Source organism: Centroberyx affinis, unplaced genomic scaffold (assembly GCF_046629955.1).
Source record: "Centroberyx affinis isolate AG114_WGS23_722 - 3 ecotype Tasmania unplaced genomic scaffold, CSIRO-AGI_Caff_v1 ptg001322l_1, whole genome shotgun sequence".
Classification (NCBI taxonomy): Eukaryota; Metazoa; Chordata; class Actinopteri; order Beryciformes; family Berycidae; genus Centroberyx; species Centroberyx affinis.
In genome coordinates this window covers 14,726-26,683 of record NW_027279823.1, presented here as the reverse complement: position 1 = coordinate 26,683, position 11,958 = coordinate 14,726, and the positions used below count along the sequence as shown (strand labels likewise).

The window sequence follows — 11,958 nt, the reverse complement described above, 5'->3', positions numbered from 1 at the left end:
TCATTACATATTATCATCTTCTCATCTGAAAATCATACCTGTTCTTTTCTGAGCAGTATCAGGCAGCTTGACTTGATTACATTTGTCATTTATAACATTTATAGTATAATTACATGTATGCAGTCAAATCAAAGTGCTTTGCAGAGAACAAAGGACACAAATACAAGTGAAAACCAGAGATACTAAATTAAGAGTCAAGTGTTAATACAAACAAGAAGGAACATGTAAACTCCAAGATGCATACCATTCCACCAAATCTGTCAGCACTAGTTTGGATGCCTTCCTCATTTGGCAAATATCTGTCAATACACAACTTGTATGCTGCTACACTGCCCTGTTGCTTGACTTACCTTAGTGCTACTGTTGTCCTGTTGCTCATATTTGTCTTTGCTTATGTCTGTTTTTGCAAAGCAGTTCTGTAATTTAAGTTGTTCTGAAATTGTTTGTTTCTGCTTTGTTGAACCGTAATTTACTCTGCTTTTATTGCTGCCCATGTCTGTGTTCTGCTTATGTCCGTCTGTGTTCTACTTTTACTGTAAATGATATGACTTACTACATGATTATTGTTTTAAACTTATTTTATTATCTTATATTTATTACTGATTTAGGCTGCCAACTTCACACCTGGCCAGGGACTACAGATGAAAACTAGCCTCCTGGCTAATTCTGGCATATTTATAGTACTGTTTATTAATATGCACTGTCCCTGAGAAATAAACTGAATAAAATAAAAAAAAAAATAAACAAAATAAGATACGAGGCCAGTGTTTATGTGTGTGTGTGTGTGTGTGTGTGTGTGTTTACATGGGTGTGTGTGAGTATATATGAGAGTATCTGGCAAAAGCAGGGCAAAGTGCAAAATAAAGTAAATAACAGACTGCAGGAGGAAGTAAGGAGACCAAGGGAATTAAGGAACGTCTGTTCTAATGCGATTGCTCTTAGCTGATTGGCACCTGAAATGACCTTTTCAGTTTTGTCTGCATTGAGGAGAAGAAGCAGTTGTTTGTTATTCATCTTTTGATGTGAGAAGCCAAGCTGACATGCAGATGCGTGCAGATGTTGTGCAGAGTGGTGAACACATACTGCATATATTTCACATTAGTTTATGACCCCACATACTTCATATTGCAGGTATTTCACATTTTGTCACCACTTATTTCACACTACATATATTTCACATTTTTGTTACAAGTTATTTGCATATATCTCACATCCTTTTTTGGACACAAATTATTTCATACTGCAGGTATTTCACATTCTTTTTTTTTATTCCAGTGTGTTCTGCTGCTACTATTGCTATAGTATTTTTTTGCTATAGTATCCACACTTTTTCATACTGTTTTCCACACATTTCTACTTTTGTTGAGTGGAAATGTCAATTGAGTTTTTTTACATAACCCCCCATTCTATTCTTTTGTATATTCACATTTGTCTTTACTGTAGCCTTTAACTCTTTGCTGCTGCAACGCTTAATTTCCCCACGGTGATCCTCAAAGTTTCATCTTATCTTGCACAGATTTTTTATTGTTGAGCTATTAAACAGCTCAGCATGGCAGCTTGATCACTCGTCATGCCGCTCCTCCGGGCCGGGTGGGGTTAGAGGCTCCAGCCGCAGCCACAGGCCTCCCTCAGCACGCAGCACGACCTGGGGGAGACGGCGAACGTCCCCAGACTTTGTCCCGAGGTCGGGGTTCACCCCCGGGGTCAGACGGAACCTGAGCAGGGTCAACGCCACGACCACACGCAGCTCCGCTATGGCAAACTTCTGACCAATGCAGTTCCTGTACAGACACACACACACACACGTTTGGGTCATAATGCTTGTCAAAACCTTCCATGGACTTTATTCATGCCCTTTCCTTATGCCTTACCTATACCTAACCTTAACTGTTAAATCACTGGACCAGTCAAACATAGGTGTCTGGTTTCGGATTTGACCCAAGAGCTTGATGAATTCACTATCAACCAAAGTTCTACTGTCAGAAATCTTGGTGTTTTATTTGATCCTACACCATCATTTGAACCCACCTACGTATTATAGCCAGAATTAGACCAATCCTCTCCTCTGCTGATGCCAACACCCTGATTCATCCATTTGTTTCGTCTAGACTATAGATTATTGCAATTTTCTCTTCTCTGATCTCCCTCTTTCAGCCACTAAACCCCTTCGAATTGCCCTGAATGCTGCTGCCAGAATTGTTACTAGAACCAGAAAATGTGATCATATCACACCCACTCTAATTTCCCTCCACTGGCTGCCCATACAAGCTCGATCAGATTTTAAAATGTTAACACTAACTTACAAAGCAAGCAAGTTCATGGACTTGCACCCAGCTACCTTTCGGACCTTATTACACCATACATACCACCTCACACTCTACGTTCTCAAAACTCTGGTTACTTATCCATCCCCAGGGTGCTGGCAAGCTTTCTCCCATCGTGGTCCTTTCCTCTGGAATAACCTTCCCGCTTCTGTCAGAACTGCCCCCTCATTGGCAACTTTTAAGAAATTACTCAAAACCCACTTTTTCTCACTCTCCTATAATCAACCCTAAGCCTCCTCATGTCTATACTGCTGTATTATTTTTGTGATTTTATTTTGTTTAACTTTTATATCATTAATTGTTATCTCTCTCCTTGATTCTTTTGTTATTGTTTCATTTTTGAAAAGTGTACTAAGACACCCTGGTGTCTTTGCACTTTAAATAAACTTTGAATTGACTTGACTTGACTGACTGAAACCACACACAACATTGTCACACATCTAGCCAAAAGTGTTGCTAGTTTTGGAGGATTTTACATTTTAACAAAAAGAATGACCAGCAGGAATTGTTTTCCTTAGTTTCCCTTAAAAATCTGTAATTACCATGTAGATTGTATGGTTCATAAAGCGTAATTGTACATCCCATAAGTAGCATTTAATAAAAATGTGGGTAAACTAGGAACTCCAGTCAGCGATCACTACAAGGCTAAATTGCTACTAATTTGCTAATCATAAATTGCTAATAACAATGTGTTTCAATAATTTTGGCTCAGGTCCTAAATGTTAAGCTGTTCTTGAAGCTCTGTAGCAATGAAGCTGTACCTGGGTCCAGAGGAAAAGGGGATGAAGGCGTGAGAAGAGCGCCCCCCTGTGTTGGCCGGGTCAAAACGCAGAGGATGAAATTCCTGAGAGAGTCACAGAGCAACCAGTCAAGTCACATTTATTCACAGAATGTCTTTAAATAGAAAATATCTTTATATTACTTACATTTGGGTTTGTCCAGACAGTGGGGTTGTGGTGTGTTCCATAAATACTGACCAAACAGATCGTACCTGGGGAAGGACAGTTTTGGGGACATGTTTAATTAAATGGGCAATTGTTTCATTTGACTGCTACTTCATAAATTTCAAAGACTCACAGTTCTCCTTCCCTACAGATGAAGCAGATGACTCAAATGGGACTCCCCGAGGACAAAACCTTTATCAAATGAAGGTCTGTGGTCTAAAGTGTATTGACTTTGGGGTCCTTCATATGAAAAATGTTTGGGAAGTTGTGGCCTAATCTAATCCAAAACCAGAAATGGTCAAGTCTGATCTGAGACTGATAAAAAATATTTCAAACACGTAGTTGTGTGTCATCTAATTCTTTGAGATTATTGTGATTGAGGGTGAGCAGGATTACAAGAGTAAACAGAAAATATTGAAGCCGAGACCAAAACAGAAACAAATCAGGTCTGAATCCAAGACAGGACCAAGAATTTTAGAATGTGATTTCAAGACTAGACCTTGTGGAACTGTCCTATTAGGACTCACACACATACTCTCTCTCTCGCTCCCTCTCTCTCTCTCCTTCTCACCCTTTGGTACAGTCCGGTCCCCCGGCAGTGTCATGTCCTGTGTGTATCGCCTGGTGACAGCCAGTACAGGAGAGTGGAGTCTGAGAGACTCTCTGATACACATGGTGGTGAAGGGAAGGTTGGAGAGATCGTCCCTTTAGACAAACACACACACACACACACATTTCTAGACACCTTCATGCACACACACATTCTAAATCTCTTTTAAACAGAATTTCTACAGGATTTAAGTATTACAGAGGGTGGTGGTTTATGGTTTATGGTTTTTCTACCCATTTATGGCCATTTTTATTTAGGAAATCAACTGACCTTGGTTTGAGTCTTGAAACTAAAATACCATTTCCAAATATTACACAGAGAATAATTTACCTTGATATTGGGACATGTACTCTGACAAGAAAATGTATTAAAAAATCAACATTTGAAAAAAGGTGTTGAACGTGAGATATGGGAACTAATATCAGTATCAAAACATTTCCATGACATGATACAAGTCGTGCATCCGTGTGTGTTTGTGTGTATTTGTGTGTGTGTGTTTTCTAACCACTCTATTTCTTGTCCATCTCGTCCTTGCATCAGCTCCATCACCTCCTGCCTGCATTTTTCCTGATAGTGGGCGTGGCGTGCTAAATTGTACAGCGTCCAGCAAATCGCACTGGCCGTCGTATCATGACCTGAGGAGAAAGTGGGAGGGGTTATGACGATGATAAGAGACGGAGGGGTTCATTTTAATTAAACAGTGTCCAGGCACTCAGGTGTACAACAGCTGATGACATCGCCTGGCACCAAAGATCATCCAATAGCAGACGGAAATTTCAGTAGCATGCTTTTTACCATTAGATGTCAGGCTTTACACAGATTTGGAGTTTAGAGTTTAGTTCCTCTTTAAAATCGTATAAACTGCAGCTTTAAACTCTCTGACCTGCGAACATGAAGGTGTTGGCTTCGGCCTGAATCTCCTCGTCTGTTAGGCCCCGCCCCTCATCATCCTGCAAAACACACACAGACACACACACACACGTTTTGTAATATTGTTCCTCACTGATGTTGATTGTTGATCTTGATCTTTTTAAAGCAGTCAGATTTAGTTAATTCTTGAAAAGTATCCCTCTACCTCACTCTCTAGTCGATGCCTTTACCATTTCTCTGTCTCTGTTCATCTTTTTTCTCCCTCAGTCTCTTTCCCTCTCTTTCCCTCTCCGTCCATCCTATCTTTTTTCCTCTCTCCTACCTTTTCCAGCAATATAATGTCAATGAAATCTTTCTTCCTCTGCGGTGCTGCAGTCGAGTCAGACTGTGTTTCTGTCTCCCTCTGTTGGCTGATGAGGGCACGGCGCTGCTGGACCACTTCCCTGGTGAACCTGCACACACCAAAGACAAGTCAGACATACAGTGAAAACGCTAAGTGCATTCAACTGACCATGGACTGTAAAAAAACAGGTGTTCCCATTTTGCAGTAAAAGCAGTGAAAGTTCTTGCATTACTTGTGAGGCACTGTGACTTAAAAGTCTTGGTGCATGTACTATACCTGTGTACAATGCTTGTGGCCTTTTTGAAGCGCTGACCCTGTTGTGTCCTCCAGTAAATCCAGTTCCACTGGTGTAAAACCCTCTGGCGACGATCTGTTATCAGGTCACTCAGCTCTACTATGGCCGACACATACTCACTGGTAGCTCTGGAGAGAGAGAGACAGAGAGGGAGAGAGAGACAGAAAGAGAGATTTCCTCAAGTACTGTCCAGAGTAACAAAGTGAAGTATAATATAGCAGTCGAAATAGTAGAGTAGGTGCCCTCACTCCTGACAGTTGCTGTTGTAGCTAAAGGCACATTTCAGTAAACTGTCCAGCGTCATCAGAGTAACATGGTTAAACATCTCTATGTCTGTCCTGCCTTCTGCCAGCAGGCGGTGCCACTTAGCCTGAAAGACAGAAAGAGAGAGAGAGAGAGAGACATACAGGCAAGTATCAGCTCTCATACTGATGAAAAGACAGAGTAAATGTTGACCACAAAAAAGTAGATAGTCGAAGATAGTTTGCTTTGTTTTCTGCTTAACTGCATACCTCACTGTTTCACTGTGTCATAGAACCTTAGACCTACTTCAGTCATGTGAGAGAAACAGAGCCCTTTCAGATCCTGTCCCAATAATATGAAAGTATGCTTATATGTTTATAATGAAAGTATAATTTTTCACAACAGGCTTGCAAGTGGGCTGTATTTTGTGATGTGCCCAGCTATCTCCTGAGACAGCCAAATAAAGACAGATCAATCTAGCAATGAAAACATGCAGTCATTGTTACAGACACTAAAGTTTGTGCACTCTGGTGACACTGTAAATTTAGATTGACCGTACAACAGTCAGTACATTAACTGTTAAAAAAATTCAAATTGGACTTGTATGGTCCTTTGAATAAGGAGTTAACAATTTGTCAGCATGCATCTCTCACTCTGCATTTTCACATCAACGGTAAAAGGCGGCAGTTTTTTGGGTGGAGTAGACTAGACATATTTATTAGTTACTTTGGAAAGGGGCTGTATGTGTGTGTGTGTGTGTGTGTGTGTGTGTGTGTGTGTGTGTGTGTGCGCGCGCGCACACGTGCATATGTGCATCTGTGTGTGTATGTGTCTTACGTGCAAGGTGTTAGTTGAGGTGTTGAACATGGCAACGTAGTTCTTCAGAATGTCAAAATGGAATGCTGGCGTTAGCAACCGTCTCTTGCGAGACCACTCCTCTCCGTTGCTTAGCAACAGACTCTGTCCTGGGACAAATGAGAGAGAGGAGGGGGGGTCCAACTTGTAACCAGTGCTTGGGTAGCCATTAGCTGTACAAAAGACAATCACCATAAAACACCAGGAAGTGTCCTATCTATCCCTTCTAACTCTATGGATAATAACTAAGTTTATACTGATTGTCACATGGTTACTCTTAGGAAATAAGACAACCAAGACTGTCCTGATACGGGATCAATTCTAGAGCTGCTTTGTTGATAGTGAATGGGAGACAATATAATGATGAAAAAACTCACATTATTGTTGATAGATACAAAAAAGTTTCTGAAAATCAAGGCAGAGAAAGGGCCTTGTTCTCAGATTGATGCCCATATGTTTTTTGTTTTAATTTTAAGGATTCCATGAAACTTGGGGCCAATGGGACCCTGTCAAGATTTAATCAAAGTACAACCATGAATGTGATCTATTCAACCCACCTAGCCATGGACGCAGAATGCCGTAGAAAAGTTCATCTTTCACTGTAATGGAGGCTAGATGGACGGAGGGAGGAATGGATGGAAGGAGAGAAGAAAATGAAGCAATAAGCCACAGGAGGCCACACTTTACAGTCATTTCAGAACAGTTGAAATGTGTTGTTCGGCACAACATTAAGTGCAACAAAGAGAATATGAATATTCAATAAATCTATTTGGTAAGCGCATTAAAGGTGCTAACTGTAGAACTTTTAACATCAATAAATCATTACCACATTAGTTTTGACACCTTGCAAACAAACAAGTCCATCACAAAGAAGATTGGCAGCCTCTAATAGTCTCTATACTGCATTTTACATTGTGTGGCACTGGGTCAGATTCCATGGGAAATCTGCTTTACAGCACAAAACAGGAAGAGGGTGCTTTTCTTCCAGAGCAAACAGAAAAACAAAAACAAAATATAGTCACAAGCAGCGATTGAGGGGTCCAAGCACAATTTGATAAGACAGACAGATAGACAAAACATTACAGAAGGTAGAAAGACACACACAAAAAATAACATGTTGTGAAGTTCGGACATGCAGTCTAACACCGGCTTTTGTGTTGGCCCGTGACTTCTATCAAGTTCATCTTTTCATATGGTCATTTGTCCAAAAATTAGAAACTTAAGACATTATGCTTAGCTATCGCAAGCTTAGTGGTGTGAATAGACAGCGTTACCCGCGGGATATGAACCAACAATCTTTTGCATGGTAGACCTATTCATTAACCATTCGGCTACTGAGTCCACAGGAAGGTAATGGAGGGAGCACAAAAAAAATAGGGCCAAGTAATGAGATTGTCCAAGCTATAGGCTATTTAGAGCCTTAGAGTATTTTAACTATGGTCAACTATGGTTACAATACCACCAAATGTTGCATGCTTCCTCAGAGTTGACCTGTGCACATATGTACCAAATTTGTTTAAGGTAGGCCAATAACTTCCTGACTTAGGGCAATTTTTGTATATTAGGCCTATATGGATAGATGCAACTTGGCCCAAGGAATCCAGCAATCAAGGAATTTTGTTCCTATGATCTACAGTCACCGAGTTATGGCCTTTTAAAATTTGAAATTTCGCTATAGCACCCCCTATAGGCGAAATGACACCAATTTTTTTTGTATTAGCTCAGACTACATACCTGCACACATGTACCAAGTTGGTTACCATAGGACAATGCGTTCCTGAGTTATGGTGATTTTTGTGAAATAGGCCCCACCCATGACAGTTGACCAAACTTTGGAAGTCGATTACATAAAAACGGTGTGGAATATCAAAAAACTGCTCAATAGCTTTTGTGCAGGACAGTCCAGACATGCTGTGTCACAAATTTGGTGATGATTGGACAACATTTGTAGGAGGAGTAGCGAAAAAACAGTTTTGGACATAATTCAAAATGGCGGAAAATCTAGCAAGGCGGAAATGGCCGGGGCCTGTATGGATGGATGGGAAAGTGGAATTTTGATTGTGGCCCATACGGTTCAGAAGTTATAGGCCAAAACATAAAGTTGCTTGCTATAGCGCCACCATGAGGCCAATTGACGTGGATTTCGTAACCTGAGTAGCGGCTGAGACTTTGGACCTATCTGCCAAGTTTGGTCACTGTAGCTCTTACGGTTTCTCACTTTTAGGGCAGAAGAAGAAGAAGAAGAAGAAGAAGAAGAAGAGGAAGAATCCGAACAAAAACAATAGGGTTCCCAGCACTACGTGCTTGGACCCCTAAAAATCACTTCCAACATGTTTTCCTCCTCAGTAAAGCAAAAACGAATTATTTGAATATGATCTTAATTTTGAGCTGGTGTGAGATAGAGGCTACCAATCGTCTTGACCACGGTCTCATTTGTTTACTGTAATTATACCAAGGTATCGCAATTCATTTGATGTTTAAAAATGCTACATATTGCACCTTTAATATTTACACTGACTGCTCTGCGGTCACATGGGTTGTTATCCTACCAGATGCCGTCAGCAGGGGTTTGGTGTAGTCAGGGTGGAACAGTCTGACCAGGTGATAGAAGGGTCCCAGGAACCAGCTGCAGGAGTGTGTGTAGGTCCGCACCAAGTCATCCACCCGGTGGAGACCCTCCTCTGTACTCTGCATCTGATACACACACACACACACACACACAAATGCACAGAAAAAAAAAAATGTATGTGTTTTTTTCTCCCCTATCCTCTCTCCCTGTCCTATAACATACATCAGTTCTTAATATTACTTATGTTGCATACTATGAATTTACTTCAAAAAAGATTTATGTCAGCCCAATATTGTGGCTAAACTCTATCCTGTAAGTGATAAGTAACAGGTGGGTAAACTGAGTTTTGATGGGTTTACCCGCCACTGCTTACAGCATTTTAAGGGAAACTGCTAAGGGCAAAGAGGACATGTTGTAACAATAATGTTTTGCAAACCACAGCATCCTGCATCATGCCCACTGTTGAGAAACTCTACAGTTATATTTCACGCTGTATTGTTTCATCATGTGTGCAATGAGACATTTCACTGATGATACATTGGCAACATTTTAAGGCAATGAAGACAGAGAATATTGCCTTTTATTGCCTGGAAATTGACAAATGGGACAATGTATGCGTGTGTGTGCATATTACCTGCCTAGTTGCGAGTGTACGTGTGTGCATGTGCGTGTGCATGTGAGTGTGTGCGTGTGTGTGTGTGTGTGCGTGTGCGTGTGCGTGTGCCTTACCTGGCCTATGTGGCCCAGCAACCAAGAGTGTGTGTGTGGCTTGCTGAAGCAGGACAGCCTGTGTGTGTACCAGGCGTGACGCACCAACAGCCTCACCGTCCACACCGCCACCACACCCACCAGGCCGACAATGACAGCAAAGAGGACCTGACAGAGGCCGCTCCAGCTGAGGACCTGAGAGAGGCCGCTCCACAGGAGAGAGGAGGGCAGAAGGGAGGGGAGGCGACCAAGTGCTCCCGCCACAGACATCCTGAGACGGAGAGAGGGAGGAATAGATGGCGAGTGATGGAAGGAGGCACATTAGACGCAGTGCCTTGAAATCCTTGAAACTTTGTAGTTTTGACAAAAACATTGCCTTGAAAGTTTTTGAAAATGAAAGGGTGGCCTGGAAAGAACTTGATTTATTTAAATATAGCACCCAAATTAACCAGTATGCTTCACTTCTCTCTATCCTAGCATCAGCACTTCAAATCCTGTGGAAAACCCTGTCATGGAGGTTTGTGTTGATGCAGCAGCAGTTTGAAAATGAATCATATCAACCTAATTTCTTGACTTGACAAGATCATGAGTAAAAGATGACGTCTAATGACAAACTGTCATGTCTTACCGCAAAACATGACACATTTGAGTCCTTGAATTTCACCAAACAATTGAATTTAATGTCCAAGTGAGTGTAGGAAGCCTATCAAGCCTATTAAACCCTCTATCTTGCTTTAGTACTACAGCAGTAGCCAGGAACAGGAACCAAGGAGGGGGTAAGCAGAGTCACACATAGCAGATGCTTTTTAATGCCTCTAACAACTTTGTCAGACCAATGGAACGCTCTGATATGGGAGATTAATATTGGAATTTATGCTGGCACTTAAGAGACACATTTACCCAGACAGCAACTGTGGATCACTCCTTGGTGACTGCTCCTAGGTTTTTGTTGTTATTAGTCCACTTGTGAACTGTGACCTATTGTTTGTAAATCAGCTCTAAGGAAGATAGAGATACTGTGAGATAACGTAGAAGCAGAGCGTAAACAGGCATTGTGTGTGTGTGTGTCTGTGTGTGTGTGTCTGTGAGCGTGTATGAGTGTGTTTATCTCTGTGGTTGAAACAATAACAACTAAATGCAAATTCATTTTTATCAATTCAGGGAGTGGATTTGCACAAAACCTGAAAAACTGGCTTGTGAAGGATGTCGCATTCAACCTATTGAGAAATACAAAGAAGGATCACTCTAGCATTAGAAAATGAATTGCATTTTCTGTTTAAGTCTTCAGCTTAGATTAGTCAAAAGGCTATTTCAGCCAAACATGTCATACAAGCATGTGAGGTTCTGGACTTATTTCTGTCTTTGTCCTAGTTTGTCATGACTGAATTAAAAGTGACTTGACTTCAGCCCTGCTACAAACCAGTAACTGTTGCTAGAGAGAAAAAGACAATAAAGGAATAAAGGGATAGTTTTTTTTTTTTTTACATACTAGAGGTGGGACTTGTTAGCAAAAAATAAAATCACATTCAACGCAATCCTGACCATTTCTGGGTCTTGCATATGGTTTTGATTAAATCATACAACAAACACATACATAACAAATGCTAATAATGTCAACTTCTATTATCAATAACCAAAAGACTCGTGCAAGTGTTTTTCTGGGAAGGGCTGAAAGGACGTGTAGTTTATAAATCAGACAGACCTCTCAAAAAACACAAGGTACCACTTTAACTTATCATAACCTGTTTTCAGTATGAAGCTCTAAGCCTCTATAGTATAAGGTTACTCTTACTAACCTTGTTTAGTTGGAGATAGACAGGTGACTCTTCCACATGCTGTTCTAGCAAACTGAATGTCTGTGTGTTTTATAAGGGACTGCAGTATCTGCAGGTAGTAATGACAGTCCCACCCCTCCCTCCCTCCCTCCCTCCCTCTCTCGCTCTCTCTCTCTCTCTCTCTCTGATTTGACATGACATGACTTTTTTGTATATTTGTATGATTTATTTTTTAAATCAGTAGTTTATTTCTCAGCAGAATTTTGATATTTTGACTTTTTTTTGGCCTTTGTGCTGTATGTCATTTTGACTGTCATATTTTATGTTATTTCAATTCAGTTCAAGGTGCTTTATTGGCATGAAATACAAAAGTACATATTGCCAAAGCAAAGTCAACAATTCAAATAACAGTAATCAAACTT

General features: G+C 40.8%; 1 protein-coding gene across 2 annotated transcripts; it reads right to left on the bottom strand.

Annotated features, from left to right (window-relative positions):
• Positions 1 to 1,247: 1,247 nt before the first annotated feature.
• cyp4f3 (cytochrome P450, family 4, subfamily F, polypeptide 3) lies at positions 1,248 to 11,627 on the bottom strand. Of its 2 annotated transcripts, none has more exons than XM_071525660.1 (14): positions 11,558 to 11,627; positions 9,783 to 10,032; positions 9,034 to 9,178; positions 7,042 to 7,095; positions 6,467 to 6,657; positions 5,635 to 5,756; positions 5,368 to 5,514; positions 5,071 to 5,200; positions 4,762 to 4,828; positions 4,384 to 4,513; positions 3,840 to 3,973; positions 3,251 to 3,315; positions 3,086 to 3,168; positions 1,248 to 1,781 (listed from the first exon to the last, which is right to left on the bottom strand). In XM_071525660.1, the coding sequence occupies exons 2-14, from the start codon at positions 10,029 to 10,031 to the stop codon at positions 1,562 to 1,564; spliced, it is 1,737 nt and encodes a 578-aa protein (XP_071381761.1). In that variant the 5' UTR covers position 10,032; positions 11,558 to 11,627; the 3' UTR covers positions 1,248 to 1,561. The 2 variants fall into 2 exon arrangements, with proteins under 2 accessions (XP_071381761.1, XP_071381762.1); XM_071525661.1 differs by having other exon boundaries at positions 6,467 to 6,594.
• Positions 11,628 to 11,958: the final 331 nt, after the last annotated feature.

What these genes read in the sequence shown, in the direction of transcription:
- cyp4f3 (XM_071525660.1), bottom strand. Translation starts at nt 10,031, where the DNA reads ATGTCTGTGGCGGGAGCACTTGGTCGCCTCCCCTCCCTTCTGCCCTCC. An exon ending in ACATTATATTGCTGGAAAAG is followed by an intron (nt 4,829 to 5,070) that starts GTAGGAGAGAGG and finishes TGTGTTTTGCAG; the next exon opens with GATGATGAGGGGCGGGGCCT. An exon ending in CAACACCTTCATGTTCGCAG is followed by an intron (nt 4,514 to 4,761) that starts GTCAGAGAGTTT and finishes CTTTCTCCTCAG; the next exon opens with GTCATGATACGACGGCCAGT.